The sequence below is a fragment of the Bombyx mori genome, chromosome 23 (genome assembly GCF_030269925.1).
Source record: "Bombyx mori chromosome 23, ASM3026992v2".
NCBI lineage: Eukaryota > Metazoa > Arthropoda > Insecta > Lepidoptera > Bombycidae > Bombyx > Bombyx mori.
Window position 1 is genome coordinate 13,523,403 of NC_085129.1, and position 17,617 is coordinate 13,541,019.

Sequence of the window (17,617 nt, forward strand, 5' to 3'; positions counted from 1 at the left end):
GGATCCTCCCGATCCATTAACGGTACTTTTAGGTCCCTCAAGCACCGGTCACCATCCACGCCGAACCCGTCGCTTGCGACGAAGGGCTCGACGAGTAAATTAAGCCATAGACACAGCCCACTGAGTTTCTCACTGGAACTTCTCAGTGGGTCGCGTTTATGATCCTGTGGTAGATTCTGCGAAATACTGCTCTTGCTAGGGCCAGTGTTAGCAACACTCCCGGTTTGAGCCCCATGAGCTCACGTACACGTCAAGTCAAAGCTGAAATAGCCTCTCAAGGATATCCACATAAGTAGAAAAAAGTGTCCTCTGCACACCTGATAACGTGTATTTAGGTATGTGGTTATCTTTTATGCAATTTCATAACTGTCACTTGAGTAATTAAAACGTTAAAGCGTAACAAACAAACAAATACCTAACTAATTATATATTTCCGGATATCACATTTGAATCATTTAAATTTGAACCTTATCATAATTTAATCAATGTTGGTATATTTTTGTAGGCAAAGAAACTTTGGCCATATAACCATAGCAGACTACAGCTTATAGACTATTCAATACAAGATGAACCTCGGATTAGTTCGCAACAATAACATTTCGTTCTAAATATCAATCCTATCAGATCTAAAACTTGTATCATTTATTTCTTAGTTCTAATTTTAATTACTAGATTTTTATGAAAACGTCTCTAAAATTACTCAAATATACTCAAAAATCGTTAAATCATTTATTTCTCCAAAATGCCTACAAATAGATTAGGATGTAATAACAGGACGTTCTCACAGTCTTCGAATCGTTTTTATGCACTCCATGGTCCCTGGCCCTATTTTCGGAGTCAATTTCGTAAGAGCCACCTGTAATTTCGAAGATCATTAATCATCGGACGACTCGTGAATGACAAACCCAGCTCTCGTCGGTGAAAGTTAAACACGCATGGGTATTGCTAATAATATCGCAAATGTAAACTTCTATTTGACTCTTGAATTATCGCTAAAGTTTTCTTTAATGTTGGCTTAATTTATTGATTTTATTTTATTATATAATCAGCTGAAATTCTAGGTTAATTAGTAAAACTGTACAGGTTTATTGATAGTACATAAATCTTTGTTCTGTTTTAATAATCCAAATATATACTTAAAATGAAACAATAGATGTAGTGACGTTATGGAACCAAATAATATTTTATTCAATACAAAGCTATTATCAGAACAAATTAATTCTCGAGGCAAGTCTCATAAACAAAAAAAAAAGTTAAAGTTTAAAATAACGAATTGATCTTATGCAAAACATGAGTTATTGCAAACGAAGGGTCGCAAGACCCTCCCCTGTGTATCGCGATCGCATTGTGCCGATGCGCATGCGCACAAATCATGCACTCTTCCGAAGCTCTCCTGCTAAACAATACGTTAATTTCGAAATACAGAAAGGGTGAACCGAAATTTTCGATTACGTATATTTTAACTGCTGTTGTTATACAAATCCTTAAGCTTTGTTTAAATCTCACTTAAGTCGTTACTTATCGTTTCGACAACACGGTCGTGTCAAATTTTCAAACTTGAACTCGTTCTTTCATTCAGACACTTGTAAAACAACAAACAAAACAAAAGGCACTGTTCGCATAATCTGATTAGTGGCTTGCAGGTCACTTGGTACTGGTACGTTCTGAACTTAGGTACATGTCCGTCCGACCGGCCGTGTGCGACGCCGCACTCGCGTTGTTGCATTGGATCGTGGCGGACGCTGTATGAGGTTAATTTGTAACGGACAAATTTTGAATTCTTGAATCAGTGACAGTATCCAATGTTCGAAGTGCATTACGTTTTTTTTTTTCCTTGTTCGATCCATTTTTCATTTTAGTAATGTAGCTTCAGTGAGATTCATAGTGATTATCAAAAACTAAATTGGCTTAAAATCCCTGTGTGCTGTGTACAGTCGAGTGCTTGTGACCTTCTGTGCTTTACAAAAAAGGAGCTTTAACGAAACTAGCCCGATAAAGTTATGGAAATATGAATGCGAAAAAACTTGAATGTTTTGATGGTGACGATGACTCTGTGGGTGACAAACCTAGCCTCAGCTTTTTAGGTGAGTTCAACGAGACGAAATACTTATTAGAATTATATTCATTGATAGGTTTTGACATATTTGATGCCAATAATATAGTAATTTTAATAGATTTATACGTTGTTATTGATAAATTTGGGGCCAGGAGAGTCATTAAGATATTCTATATCTAGCTTCATAGTGGAACTGTTTAGTTCTGCGAATTATTCGCGATTATTTCTTATCAGCGTTGACACACAATTGGTATACGGATATTTATCATAATATTCAAAGTCATTCATTGAAAATTCTTCAGTTATAGTATTCACCTTTTGACTTGTGTTATCATAAAAAATTTATTAAATTAGAATTGCACAATTTTAATGAGAAATTGTTAAAAATCTTCACATCATGTTTTGTAACAACATGATTAGTCATGAATGCCACAAATGACTCAAACCCAGAAAAGAATAACTTACGCCTTTCAGACTTCAAACTTTATGGAGACAGCGTCCACTTCGAAACAGAATACGAAAGTCGGCGACTGTAAAAGGATATCTTCACTAACACATATCACGATCTCCTGTATCCAGATATTTATTTTATTTTTAAGTCAGAGATACCGCGTTTGGGAATGTAAAAAATACGCTTCCAAGATTCGTTTTAGTAGCGCTATAATTTGAAGTCTTAAAAATTTTGATTGCGGATATTTAAAAAAGGCCATGAAAAAACATTTAAATTGAATGCCTACCTAACTCTTATTTCGTTCGAAAAGTTATTCAATTCCTAATAAATAAATAAAATAAAAGTACTTAGCGCAATTCACTCGATTTAAGTTGGACCTTGATATGTGTTGAAATATGTTCTCGCATATTTTTTTTCTCTATAGAGTCTCAGAGTTCTGAAAAATTTACTTGAATCGATGGTTATCAACCTGAATAGACAAAGCAAATAGTACTGAAAAAATGGCCCCAAGCATTGCCTTTATCCACTGGCTATTATTAGCCATTGGATACTCAATTTTGAATCTTACCGGTTTTAGTGTTCTTGATAATGGATGATGCAATGCCATGGGACTGCCAAAAAAAAATTTGTTTATTGTGTAATTAGGCAATATTACTTATGGTTAATTTACGGTCTAATGGCTACCGGGGCTCAACATTTAATCGCCTCTACCCTCTTCCCACGCAAAGCTGTGAATTTCATATGATAGGTAACACATCAACATAATTCAGTTGAGATTGATCTATTTTTCTCTCTCTCTGCTTTTTAGTCCTTGAAAGTTGTGCTCTGTATTATGGATATATGGATATGTTATGGTTACGATCGATTCTGGTATGTACTTTAGAGCAGGTGACCGTGAAGCTCTATTTATCTACGCCAATAAAAAATATGGGATTGTGCCCTTTCTGTCATTAGTAGCAATAAAAAATCAACACGAAAGTGGACCATTTTAACGAATGCCTAAAACATTTTCGGCTAATTGGCAAGGTTATCGATCGTTTTAGCATTTATGTTAATATCGTATTCATATATCCATTAAATATGTATATCTTGATGGTCATTAATTATATTCAATACGCGAGCGCTCCTTAGTGTAGGAAGTACTGATGTGGCCATGTAATTTTTGCATAAATCTTTGACACCGATAAACTTGACTGGTTTAATGGCTTGTTTATATTTCTTTTGCGTATGATGTTCTGTTGTAGGAATGCAAGATTTACTTTATTGTCGAGAATATTAATGATATGGTAAACGGTTTTTTTTTTATAGAACTTTAGCGTTTACTTTACGTAAGTGCACAAAGAAGACAGGTGTTGTTACAACACAAACAAATTTTAACAATTTTAAGTGTAATAGACGCAGGGTTTTATCGCTTAAAACGATTCATTCCAGATAATACATACGGTCCTATCAACATTTAAATAAAACAGATACACGAAATTATTAGAAATACGTAAAACATTACATAATAGTAATGAAATATTTTTAACAGTAAAAAATCATTAACAATTATTTCTATTTAATTCTCAATGTGTTTCTTGTTGTGTATTAAATGCAAGTGTCATTATAATCTTATTTTATTGCCTTCGAAGGCAAATATCTTTATGTCCCACTTGATCGTAGGTGGTCTCCGTCGCATATCGGTAAAGTCAGGATGTACTTCAAGGACTCGTTATAAGCTTCGCTTAATAAAGGATACGTCTAGCTTAGGAAGCATTTAGAATGCAAGTTCATTATAAATTGGATAGTACGCGCAAATTAGCTTTAGATACGATGTCTGGATAAACGCTGCCGTTTCGGCTAGTTTTGTAGACAGACGAGCATACGGTCCATTTGATGATGAGTGGTTACCGTCGCTCATAGTCGTCAATGCCAGGGGCACAGCCAAGCCGCTGATTCTATGTTTTCTAGTCTTGCTTCATATTGGAGTGAGGGTAAGCTATTATGTTATGCTCATCTGTGCTCACGATGATCAGATTGTTTGAAATAAACTCGCATTGTAAATTAAATGACCTCTAAGTACGTTGAATATTGCTCGCTTATCTTTCAACGTAGGCCAATAAAAATATGTCCAAAGGCATTTTTAAACATAGCGGCGATCGTAAAATTACTCTTAAAGACTTAAAATACAGGCAAATTGTGGTAACGCTGAGCTTTAAGTACTCGTTGAGCTTTCAAGCTTTCACTGCCAACCAATAAACTTAGGGTTATTGATAGTTACAAAAAGCCCTTTAACGTGATACGACTAATGGTCGAAGATAACAATACTTTATGTAAATTCCGATTAAGCTGGTGATATTCATAATATAAAATATTCGAACTTAACAACTTTTACACCTCTATACGACTTTTTTTGGGTTTGGTTTATTATTTACCAGCATGGAGTAGAATAATAACTCCATATCTTCTCGAGGGTGTGGCGTAAATGGATATGGCTGACCACATTACATCTAGTAGGCCGTGACTTCATTTAGGAATCAACAAAAGAATATTCATAAAATTCTTCAACTATTCATAGACGTAGAAGATCCAATAAATGAAATAAATAAATAATTGGGAACAAATCACACACTATCATCCGGCCCCAAATTACGAATCCCTGCGTTATGGGTACCAAAGCCTGATATAGATAGATCCGATGCGGGAATCGAACCCACGACCCTCGGCACAAGAGTCACGGGGCGCTAGCTACTGCACCACCGAGAAAGTCAGAAGTTGGACTGCACTAAATAACTTCACAATCGCGACGTGACCAAGCATTCGCTCGCATATTAAGAGAAGGGGTGAAAGCTACAAAAAACATGCTATTCCGTTAGCCCTTTTCGATTACAAAATTTCCCCGTTAGTGGCCATATACGAGGCCGTCAGCGCAAAAGTGGCCTTTTTTTTTCGGGCAGGTGGAACCTCGTGTGAGGCTTCCGTGTCTAGGGGGCGCGCGGGGTGTGTAGGACTTGACTGTCTGCAAATGTTCAGAACAGACCGCGGGTCCAAGGATGTTTAAGGGCCCTACCCACCAAACGACTCCCCGTGCACTCTCTTACCCGACATTCGTAACAGGGGGGATGGTGGTACCTACCTGTGCGCACTCACCATAGGTCCTACCACCAGTAAATCATTTGCGACGGTGACCGCTCACCATCAGATGGGTATAAGGTTGAAAATAAAAGATGTATTGTAACCGGAGAACTAAGGAAATGCTAGGGCGCTGATAGGATTTCCTGGACCGACGTATCCGCCCAAAATGTTCCGAAGTCTAAAATGCTTTTATTTGTCAAAACAAAGTATTTTAAATAATTACATACAACATCGTGTACAACGCAGCGTTCATGTTTTGTATCATTAGTATTTAACTACTTAACAGACAGATGCCATTGACACTTCTCCATATCTCAAGATGAATCGCTAGTCTATGCAAGAATAATAAAAAGTCTCGAACCATTAGTTCTGTCAATAAGAGATTATTTTTATACCTCCGTGCACTGGCTAACTAAAATCTTATACAACTCAATAAATACAAGATTGTAATGAATCCAAATGTTCTTATAATTGATAAACTTAACTAATCCATTAAAGATGTTGAAACAGTAGAAATGGAATTTTCTAATGGTCAATTAATTTAACTTGGACATAAACACGCTGCCTCCTCTATAAACCATATTCGAATAGGTGGTATCCCGTATTAAGAGCCCTATCGAGCCGGTAATCAATGGCCTGAATATTTATTTCGCAAATCAAAAACAGATCCACAGTCGGTAATTACCCAAATTTATAAGTCTTCGAGGCCTATTCACTTGTATCGTTTAGAATGATTTACATCTATCAAATAATAGCATAATCAGAAGACTGCGATGAGAACGTATTTTATAAAAGCACTCATACTTAAAGTATTTCTCAATTATCTCTAAGCAAACAGTCAAAGCAACATATGATGCAGCTTCATAAAGTGCTGCCTAAAGTACAAAGGGCGCGACTACTCCCTTATTTTTCTCGCCACCAACCAATAATGTAAGAATTACATTTTTACGACCATGTTGAGTCACGTCGCTAAGTGATTCATGGACAGGCGTTCAATTTTCAGCTACTGTTTGAGTTTCCTTTTTTACGATTTTCTTACAAGTCGCTGCTTCTTTTAAAAACATTTTTCGTTTTTACGCTGCTTTTTAAGTAGTGATTTAAATGAAATGAAGCCACGAAGGCTTTACTTGTTCTTTAAATATATAGTTTATTGGATTAAAAAAAGAGTTATCTTCGGAACCATCAAAAAAAAAAAATATAAAGCCAGTGATTGAACAATTGCTTATTTTTTACGTGTCAATCTGAATCTGGCTTAAACTGGTGGTAATGGGTGCGTTTACATTAAATACGGTTGGATTTTTACAATTTTGGTGCAGAATGAATTCTAAAAGTTTTATTCAATGGTTTTACTGATCTTCTTCATTTAACCTTTATGGATGTTGACCTGCTAAATCGTCTGTAGTATTCAAGCCCATTTTTGAAACAATGTTAGTTTTTTTTTTGGTCACATAACATAACTATACTGTATTCCGTATTGTACGAGTATTGTGGCCTAGTTGATAATACACCAGGTAAACATTAACTACTCATGTAACATGAAAATTAAATAAATTGACAGAAACATTTTTTATATAGTATGTCAGTCAGAGTTCGTTCGTTAGTCGATTGACGGTCGGAATAAAATCCTTGTTAAACAAATTTTGATATTTAATATCTACGCATTGTTTTATATCATACGAAACAGGTGATAATCCTAAATGTGGCCAAATTATTCTGGGGAGCTTGTAATCAATGACGTTATTGTAATAACATTAATTTCTAAAATCCAAAGGTGGCCTCTTAACGGCCCCAATCCATCATCTTGTAACTGAATTGATAAAGTTACAACGTAATTTAATACGAAATACATTATCAATGCAATCAACGCAACAAGAAATGTCCGTCAACTAAAATTGAGTGCAAGTCCTTTTGAAGGCTACACGACAAGTTCGTACTGGAATCTGTGGAGACAAAAACCAGTTATAATACTTCGATTACCTGGACCGATGTAAAACAATGATCGGACCTAAATAAACGTACCAATGGAAGAAGCTTACTAATTTGTAAATACATATTTATTAATTTGTTTTTTGTGTCTCGGAATGTATGCTTTAAGGTTTTTTCTTTATGAAGATATCGATAGATAACTATATCACAATTTGTAGTAGGGGATTGTGATGCTTGTCCTTCATTTTGCCTGTTTTAGAAGGTAGATCGAATTTTGGAGATAGATATTTTTTATCCAATATAATTTGAACTTCTAGATTCTCGGTAGACGGTGATATTAGTATCGCAAAGATGCACTTTGAACTCATTTGTGCGTTTAGTCAAAGAAAAAATATATTACTTACCAAATTCGCACACCTCGCAATCACCTTAAGAGACCAAAGTTCAATTTTGTTCAGCTACAAATCTTAATGGCACGTTTTCCTCATACATTCCTATAAAACAGCTACGGTAACATAATATCCAATATTTCAACTGCCTTGCATCCGCTTTCTATTTGCATTACTCGAGGTCAACGCAAGACCCCATATGACTACCTGTCGCTTAGTGAATCCCGCCTAAAGCCCATAGGTTACATTTGATTGACAAATAGTTGTGTTATATGAGGGGAACATAAATCTTTGATCTTTATATGAAATTTATTTAACTTTCCTGTACAGCCGCTTCGAATTAGTAAAATGCACTGATGTTACATAATGACAATTATAGTTTTATAGGACAGAATGTAAGTGAATTTACGCCTTGATGTTCAAGAGTTCCTGTCGTTATTTCGCCAAATCGCCACATCATCACCAAATGCATTTGGGCTGTGGGGTACTTGTGGAAGTGCGACTATCCACTAAGCAACCCCAATATGGCTTGTCTATTCTGACACGAAAAAAATCGCTTTCGAATTCCCAAGCTCCCCAGCTCATGAGATGAGTCCAGCTTTATCATTCGTGTTCAATTTTTTTTTGGTGCATCGTAGTCGTATACATTGCTATCTCATGCTAAATTTATAAGCCCATTTTTAAAGCTATATTTTCGATAAGGTCTCATTTGCTTTTGCGTGGATATCAAGTTCACAAATATGCTAACGTGAATTATATAATGCAAATTTAGAGTATTTTCCTATAAAATAATCTAGTTTTACTACGCACGATTTCCTCGTGGTAAAATACATACAAGATAAACACCTTTCGCACCTCAATAACATCACTTTCCTTTAACAAAACTGAGACACATTTCGTCGGTAAATGCCCATTTTTCGATCGTAAACACCTTAATTCTAATAAAACTTACACAACCGGTCCCATAATAAAACTATAAAATATTTAACGCTTGTTTTTACAACCGAATTTATTTTTGGTCTACGAATTATTCAAAAGTTTGTCAATAGACGAAGTTTTTTTTCACTCCACGACATGGCTAATTGAAATAATAACTTTTGAAGTGCAGGAGGCTGTGGGCGTTTGAAATTAGACATGCTCCCTTTCGTTTTGACTGTGTTAGAACGAGATGGAATATAGTCTATTAACGTAGGCGAGAAGTTGGGAGCAGGTTTTGAAAAGGATGCGTCGAAGATAGAGAGGCTTATTCAAAATGATAATGCAGAATGGATAATGCACTTTTTTTTAATTATTATCAACGGGTTTTGTAGAATTGGAGGAATAACAATTACTCTAAGATATAGTATGTCATACGATTTTTTTTATATTGAACATAACTTTAATTCATTCATTATTTTAATGAATTAGTGAATAGTGAATATTTACTAAAAACAATAATTTATCCCCTCTTCTAAATAACAAGTCAACCGTTAACTAACTTCAAATCGAAAAAATACTTAACTACAATATTCATCTTATACTATAACACAAGATTAAATTAAATTGAATGCCTTCTAATCCTATAAACGACACTAAAACTATCTATTAGCGGGATAACACGGCACTTAGTACGTCAAAGGTCTCAGGTGTTGTTACCTGTCGAAGTACGAGACGATAGAAAAAAAAAAACTATTCCGGGGTAAAACCATATGCCGCTCCTCGACTCCCGGACGATAATTGAACTCCCACGCCGATATTTGAAATACAATAGCGTTTATTATTTGTTAAAACTCGACAATATAAAGTGTTTTCTTCGACTTTGGTACTGCGCAGATATAATTAAAACTAGTTCTCGTTTATATTTATGTATTATCATTTTAATATTTCCGAGTTTTTGAATAGCTTACGACGGCTTTACGAAGCATTCGAAGCGGCCACTATATACCTAATTCGAGTGAGACTTGGATCGAATTGGTCATGACGTCTATACAGCAAATGCCAATTATTCGCGAGGTATGTTTCGTGAATATACCGCGAATACAGAAACCCTGTAAAACCGTGAATATGGAATGGCAATTTACATAGATAAACATCACAACCTACAATCGTGACAGCGATGGCGCTTACAGTCGGTCGGAGTGGTTGTACGGTCGCACGGTAGTACTAGCACTGATGTTGTCCGCTGCCGATCTCGTCCAGGTAAATATTGGGGAATCAACCTTTATTGACCGTTGAACTCTGCCTGTTTTATGTACAGGGATTATAGGTGACAAGTTTCTAGGTGACAAAATAAAAACATACTTTAGGCATGGTTGTACATAATAAGGTTTATTTTACTTTTGGTTCATTTGACGACGCGCTTACAAAGGATATTCGGTTGTGTACCTACATATTGAAATCTTTTTTATCATCGTGTATGCTCAGGATACAGAATGCTGAGGGTGTATGTACCGATGTCCCGATTAGATCCGCGAATAAAGAAATATTTTGCCGCGAATATAGGAATTGGGTTGCATTTTTTTAATGAGACCATAGTAAAAACGCGAATGAAGAACGCGCGAATAAGGAGCTTTTACTGTAATATATATATTTTATAATGATCTGTTAATTAGCGGACCCAACAGATGTTGTCCTGGAAACACGATATTATTTTACGAAAGAAAAAAATAATGACATCCTCAATGTTTCCATTAAATTATGGATAAGTAAATCCAAAATAAACGTTTTACATGAAAATATTTATACGTATTTTCAATTTAACAAAATCTACTTTCCTTAGATACGAACGTATAAATCTACAAAATTGAGATGGCATGATGCCGGTCTATTATCGGGACTAGGAATTGGACCCGTGATTAAGGAAGCATTTAAATGAAGAAAATTGTATTCTCAATCATTCAGTCGATTATAAACTTTAACATTGACAGTACAAAGTATATTTCGTATTGTTTTCCGAGACATTTGTCTTGGCTCAACGAATAGTCCTGCATTTAATTTATTACAAACACAATTAACTATTGATTACACATTAAATTGGTTGCGTTTCAATATCCTATTAATAATGTGGAAGGTATTTGTGTTACTCTATTGTAATTATTGTTTTGTTAATTTTTGTATGTATTCAGAACTTGCTTTCTTCATATTATTTTTGTATGATATATTTTTAATCTTCAAATGAAGAAGTTTTATGTAGACATCTGGAACCATCGCGTTATGAAAAATGATTTTATTGATAAGGGAATTTAGTCTATCTGGCATCTTTTAAGAATTGGTTTTCAAATGTGAACTTATTTTGAAAAGAACGGACTAGTAAAAAAACTAGGGTAAGGGAAATAATTTTAAACCACGCGACTGTCTACGATGTTAGATAATTGACGCTTTGAAAAGAAAAAAGTTTTGGACTGGTGTTAGAACCTCTTGTGAGTTCGCTCGGGTAGTTACCACCGCCCTGCCTATTTCTGCTGTGAAGCAGTAATGCGTTTGGGTTTGAAGGGCGGGGCAGCCGTAGTAAGTATACTGAGACTTAGAACTTATATCTCAAGGTGGGTGGCGCATTTACGTTGTAGATGTCCATGGGCTCCAGTACCCACTTAACACCAGATGGGCTGTGAGCTCGTCCATCCATATAAGCAATAAATAAAAATTAAAAAAATGTTAACTACTTCCACGTTAAAGGAGTTGCAACGAATAATAAAAAACAAAATCGCAAAAAGAATATCTCCTAATTAAGATGGTAGGACGTTCTCATGTTGTTCTAAATTTTTCTTGCTTTTGTTGACCTTAGGCCTAGGTTGTATTGGCTTTGGTCAGCTTTACTTCTTAGTCGCCTTCTACGACACCCATGAGCTAAGTTTGTTTGGGGATATTCTTAAGCGCCCACCACACGCACTGTATATATGGCATATGATAGAGCAATATGGAAGGAGAAAACATGTTGTGCCGATCCCAGGTGACTGGGAGAAGAGCAGAAGAGCGATGATACGATGGTAAGACGTCTTGTAAGCCCACGCGGACATCCTGCCCATTTGCCCTGACGCCACTGTCGAACTTAGATTTCGGCCGCATATCTCAAGGTTGGTGACGACGTTTAAGTTGTGATATCCATTTGTTTCGGTAACAACCTCACGACAGAAAAGCCTTAAACTCGTTGACTATGCAATAAAAATATACAAGACCAAGAAGCATTACCAACATCTCATATACTATACAGTTCTCGTGGTCACGGAGATGACTAAGGTGCTATAGCGGAAATAATATAATGACAATAAAGAGGCGCGATTAAATCGTAAAAGTTTTAATTATGTCGACGGCTAATCATACGACATAATATAATCTTTTTGATTGAATGTTTTCGTATTATAGTAATATTATTATTAAAAGAATTGAATCTTGCTTTTATATATATGAATAATTCACGTTCACGTGTGACAGATATGAAAACAGCTATCCGCGTTTATGTTTTTCTTGCGCAAAATTATGGGTTTATAATAGTAAAAGAGGTAACACTGTTTTTGGTAACATTATTAAATTATTTATCGCAGATGGATAGTAAATTGATTGTAATGGAAATACGTTTGTTTTTTTATAACAAAATGTCAACTTTGATTCAATGTACATAAGTATCAAATCAAAATAGTGCTATGAATGGCTGAAAAAAAAAATATATTTCTATCACCACTATTTTACGAGTGCCATTTTGAATTTAAAAAAAATAAAGAAAATTTATTTCCATGCTTTTAAAATAATGTTTCACGTGTGCTATGAATATGGTTCAAATTAATTTTCTAGATTTTACCTCATGATGAGCTTAAAGTAAAAGACCGGATTTCACCGAGATACTTAAAATTGAGAGTAGAACTTTTACTACAACGAATAGGAAAAGTATATTTTCTAAAAACCTTAGTAATTACTTATGTCCGATTGTGTTTATGTTTGATTATCAGAAAAGCTGTTTTACGATCGTTATAAAACCCAGGAAATTGTCAATAATTACTTTAAAACTGTAAAAGGGCGATAAGACGTTTAATGTTCAAAACTATTAAGCACTAAACGCAAAAGGTATAATGAAGCAACTTATATTCATTTGAAATAATTATATCAATGTTTTCGATAATTGCTTTCCGTATGTTAATTGAGAAGAGTCCTCATTTTTGTTGATTAAAGTATGTTTGATAGGTTATATTAGCTTGTTTTCTCTGTGGCCGCTGTAAATTGAATATAGCAGAAAATCGGTTAGCAGAAAAAGCGAAGAAGCATTTATAATAAACCGCATATATAAAATTAACTTAACCTATATATACATATATCAGTGAATAGAAAGACTATTGTGAAATTTATGAGGGGAAGCCCTAAATATGGTCAAAATCTTTTGGTTTCTATTTAGGGCCCAATAAAATTATTGGGAATTCTGCTGTGTCAGAAACTAAATATTTTCGGCTTATCACCTACACCTCAATCACTGTTGTTAATTTTATTTAAACAAAAAACAAAACATTCACATAAACTAACGAAAGTTTTTTTTTATAAATTATTATAACCGTGCATCAAATTAAACATTGTCGCCTGCCAGACTATAAAACATTAAGCTTCTGTGCCCATACTCGTGAACGTACAAGTAAAACGGCGCAATTCGAGAATTCGAGATCGTGCATTCAGTTACGTGGACAAAACGTTTACAAATGAATTATTACGACGGACGTACATAAGGATCATAATTAATTATCATGCTTTATTATGTATATGCAAATTGAGTATTGCATGTTCTTAAAGCAGTTTTTGGTATTGTAAACTTAAGGAAGTACTGTTTCGAGGCCTTTGAAAATTGTATCCTACCGTCCATCTGGTTTTAAATTATCGCCAGGTCAGATAAACAGCACAATTTGAATTGAATTTCTTAATCTAACCTAACAACCAGTACTCGCCAGGGGCTATTCTGGCTTCACTCTAACCGATGGGTGAACATACTGGCTCAACCTCAGAGACGCTGCCAACATCTACCCTTGCAAGAGCAGAATCGGAATCACGACCCACTGAGTAGATCCGCTTCGTGGATTGTCTTCGTAAGGGTTCAGCTGCGGATTGGACGAAAATTGTGATCGCGATGCTTTGAATATCTGAAAGCACCGACCGTGGATCGGGGGCAAAATGTTACGAGCAAAAAAATCAGTGTATCGTCTTCTTAGTATGTTTCATGGATATTATGCGCACGATTAAATCCGTGAGTACACTGAACACGGATATAACGAACGGTGCTTTAATATGAATCATTTACGGTCTTATGTAACGGGTCGTTTTCAAATTTGGGCCCAAAAGCGAGTTATTTGATTTAATTCTCATATCCTTAATGTTAGCGTAATTATAAGTACAGTAAATTTCTTGTCATGACAACATACACGTGGTTCTATAACTATATATTCGTCAACACTGTTAAATTAGGAGTTATACATTAAAAATTACCTCAAATCTCATTCGTACCATTGGTTCGAAATTCAAATTCTAACTTATTTGCTATTTTTCCAGTAATGCGTGTTGAAATCCGGCAATTTGAATTAATCAGTATATAATACAATAATAAAAGAAAACTAACTAGATATTAGAACATATTTAAAAAAAAAATAAGTCCGATTTCTAAGCTTTTTAAAAAAGTTCATATTTAAATTGTCATCCGTGTTGGCGTTATCAAATGCGTAAAATGAAAAATATAAATGAATATTATCCAATATTATCAATAAATGAGTGATTGACTTGATTGTGATGAAGATTTTTTTTTAATTCAAAACACGCCTGAATACAAAAAATGGAAAATTAGAGAAAGTTTAAATTCATGAAATCGTTACTTTTTTGGTCGCAAAATTGAGAACGACCCATACACAACAATGTATAAATTTGATTTAAATTTAAAGAAAAAACTATAAAAGACGCTGTTTGCACTACAGGAATTGAGCAACGCTTATTTTCAGACACACATAGCCCCATAGACACATATCGTGACAGTTCCCTATTCCACAATGTTCACGTTGATGTTACTCCTTCTGGCGTCGATAATCCTCAATGCTAAGGGTCGTGGCCTCATGAGGCTTTCTTGGGGAAATACACATGGTACGGTCCCGCGTCTTTCCACGTGCTTTTGGCAGAGATTTAGTTCTCCGAGGCCGCTGAAGCCTTATTTCGGTTCGGCTAATCAACCGCCACCAGACATTCGGCGTTGACTGTTTTACGGTGGATAGGTCGACCTCCAATGGCAGAGTTAAACACCAGAGTCATGTTCATCAATTAATAAACCCAAAAAATATAGGAAAGGCTGCAACCGATGCTATTACATAAAACGTAAATTTAATCAAGCAATCGTTAATTACGAATAATTGATACGTTACGTGAACAATAAAAAAAGATTTACCGAAATGTGAAAATGTTATCCGACTTCGTAAGAGATGAATACATCAATCACGTTTGGCGTGGCCACGAGGATGCTTATTTAAATGCCAAATTAAGGAGGCATGTTGTTTAAAAAAAAATTGATTGGCTTCCGGCGATCAAACGTAGGGTTGACGGTGATTCATATTTTTGAATCAGCAATATTCTAGAGTACGGAATTCTTTCATTTTTTTAATAAGTTACAATAGTGGTGTTGATTACAGTCGTCTTTCTAGTTTGGTTCCGACTAGGCTCTGATGCTCAAGAGTACACGATATTCATTAAGTAGGTCCCTTGACCCTTTGTGGTCCTAAGACAAATGCAATGTAAGACTATATGTACAACACGCATGGACACTGGACCTCAAAGGACTACTCTAGTGACCTTCCGCATGAGACTGAGCGTGTTCCACTTACAAAGCGCGTCCCTTCAGCGAAAAAAGACTGTAAGTAGTAGAAGCTCGAAGCTCAAATAGCATTAACATAAGCATAAAATTGTTACTGTAGATCTTCATAGCCAGCAACCCTATAATTCAATAATAAAAAAATTTAATGATGGAATTTGGTAATACGATTCTTAAATAGGTGCCATTCGCCGGATCTTCTCAGTGGGTCGCGTTTCCGATCCAGCGGTAGATTCTGCGAAGCACTGTTCTTACTAGGGCCAAGTATTAGCCAGGGTAAATCTGAAATAGCCTCTAAAGGCTACCAGCATAGGTAGGAAAAAAAGGTACCTTGAATTGTTATAAGGAATTGTTGGTCTTTCAATCGATAAAGTTCGAGTGAACGAATTCTTGCTAATATGTTTTATAGCAATCATTTACTAACATAAGATAAGCACCTATAAGTGACAAACCTATCAAATGTCAATAGAGAAAATTATATACGATCATAAGGGATCACTGACAAATCTAGCCTATTTTGGGTAGAGGAGCATTTTCGATCGAAATGCGGCCTAAACAATTAATTTCCTATCCCATAAATTATTAAGCAGAACTGATACAATAACAATTGAATATCAGCAACGCATCTCATTGTATTCACATTAAACAGTTATACCCTAAAGCGCCTGCGTGATAGCGAACATTATTTCATTTCCACGCCATCCCATTGGAGATTTAATGTTGTTGTAAGTGAATACGTTCCCTTCTTGAGGTTTATTGGTCATGTAGAAGGCTGACCTCGAAAATTCTTGAACATTTCAAGACTCGATTTGTATTTAATTTAATATTTGTTTTTCTTACTTGAAGCGGAGTGTTTGTGATGAGATTCTTCTGTTTGTTCTTCTTTGTTTGCCAGAGACACATGATCTTAATCCCTATAATGCATATGCATACGAAACTATATTTATACTTGAAAAATACTAAGAATTAGCTAATTTCTCTGTCGTATTAGGAAGATAATATCAAGGATTGTGAACATTACTAGAAGTGCCCGACAAGGATAGATAGAACAAATTACGATTAAAAAGTAAACTACTTCTTATAGTATTCATTTCTATTTGTTGAATAAGCCTCATACTAGAATCAAGATCCCAACACGAATTAGAAGAAATTTTTACAGAGATTTGTTTCTTTAATTGCAAGAATGTCAATACTAATGAAATATATTTTGTGAATACTTTGCGAGGATGCATTTTTAATGGTATGATAAATTTTAGCTACTCATATTTCATTAACAATAAGGCTATATTTTGTTAATTGTAAGTTAAAACGGAATATGAAACTTTTCACTAATATCCTCCAGGTTTTTAAATAATATTTCAACCTTAATTATCACATCAAATATCCCAGTGCATCTCATTCCAAGAGATTTAAATCCAACGGACCTGTATACTAAATTGACTGCCGACATCTCGGTACATTTATTCCTAAGTTAACGAATAGAATAATGGCGCTATAACACGAACTATCACTGGGAAACCAGTATAGTGAAATTCTGTTATTATTTTATTAATTTACTAGCTGACCCGGCAGACTTCGTAGTGCCTCAATCGATAAATAAAAAACCTAAACTTTTGTATAAAATAAACTTAAACAAAAGGAATTCGTCCGACGGAGGACACATCAAAGGAAAAACAAAATTGTTATTTTTATTTAATCCCGAGCATTTTCATATTTATCTACCTTTTAAACCTTCTCTGGACTTCCACAAATAATTGAAGACCAAAATTAGCCAAATCGGTCCAGCCGTTCTCGAGTTTTAGCGAGACTAACGAACAGCAATTCATTTATATATATAACTTATATAAAAAAACAGGCCATTAATATTTTACTAGAAATAAATGTCC

The 17,617-nt window shown here is 35.0% G+C and overlaps 1 protein-coding gene and 1 long non-coding RNA gene across 5 annotated transcripts in view; one reads left to right on the forward strand and one right to left on the reverse strand.

Annotated features, from left to right (window-relative positions):
* Window positions 1-17,617, forward strand: part of LOC101744717 (protein TANC2) — a 307,082-nt gene that overhangs the window by 150,539 nt on the left and 138,926 nt on the right. For 2 of the 4 annotated variants that reach the window (XM_021350970.3, XM_012694343.4), the window contains exon 1: window positions 1,670-2,084. The exons of the other annotated variants lie outside the window; for them this stretch is intronic. In XM_021350970.3, coding sequence (XP_021206645.2) covers window positions 2,009-2,084 — 76 coding nt within the window. In that variant the 5' untranslated portion in view covers window positions 1,670-2,008. Of the gene's footprint in view, window positions 1-1,669; window positions 2,085-17,617 lie in introns of those variants that run through there. 4 annotated transcript variants of the gene reach the window in all.
* Window positions 716-5,951, reverse strand: LOC110386004 (uncharacterized). The gene is made up of 2 exons (XR_002431247.3): window positions 5,849-5,951; window positions 716-856 (listed from the first exon to the last, which is right to left on the reverse strand). It is a non-coding gene; the product is annotated as an uncharacterized LOC110386004 (long non-coding RNA).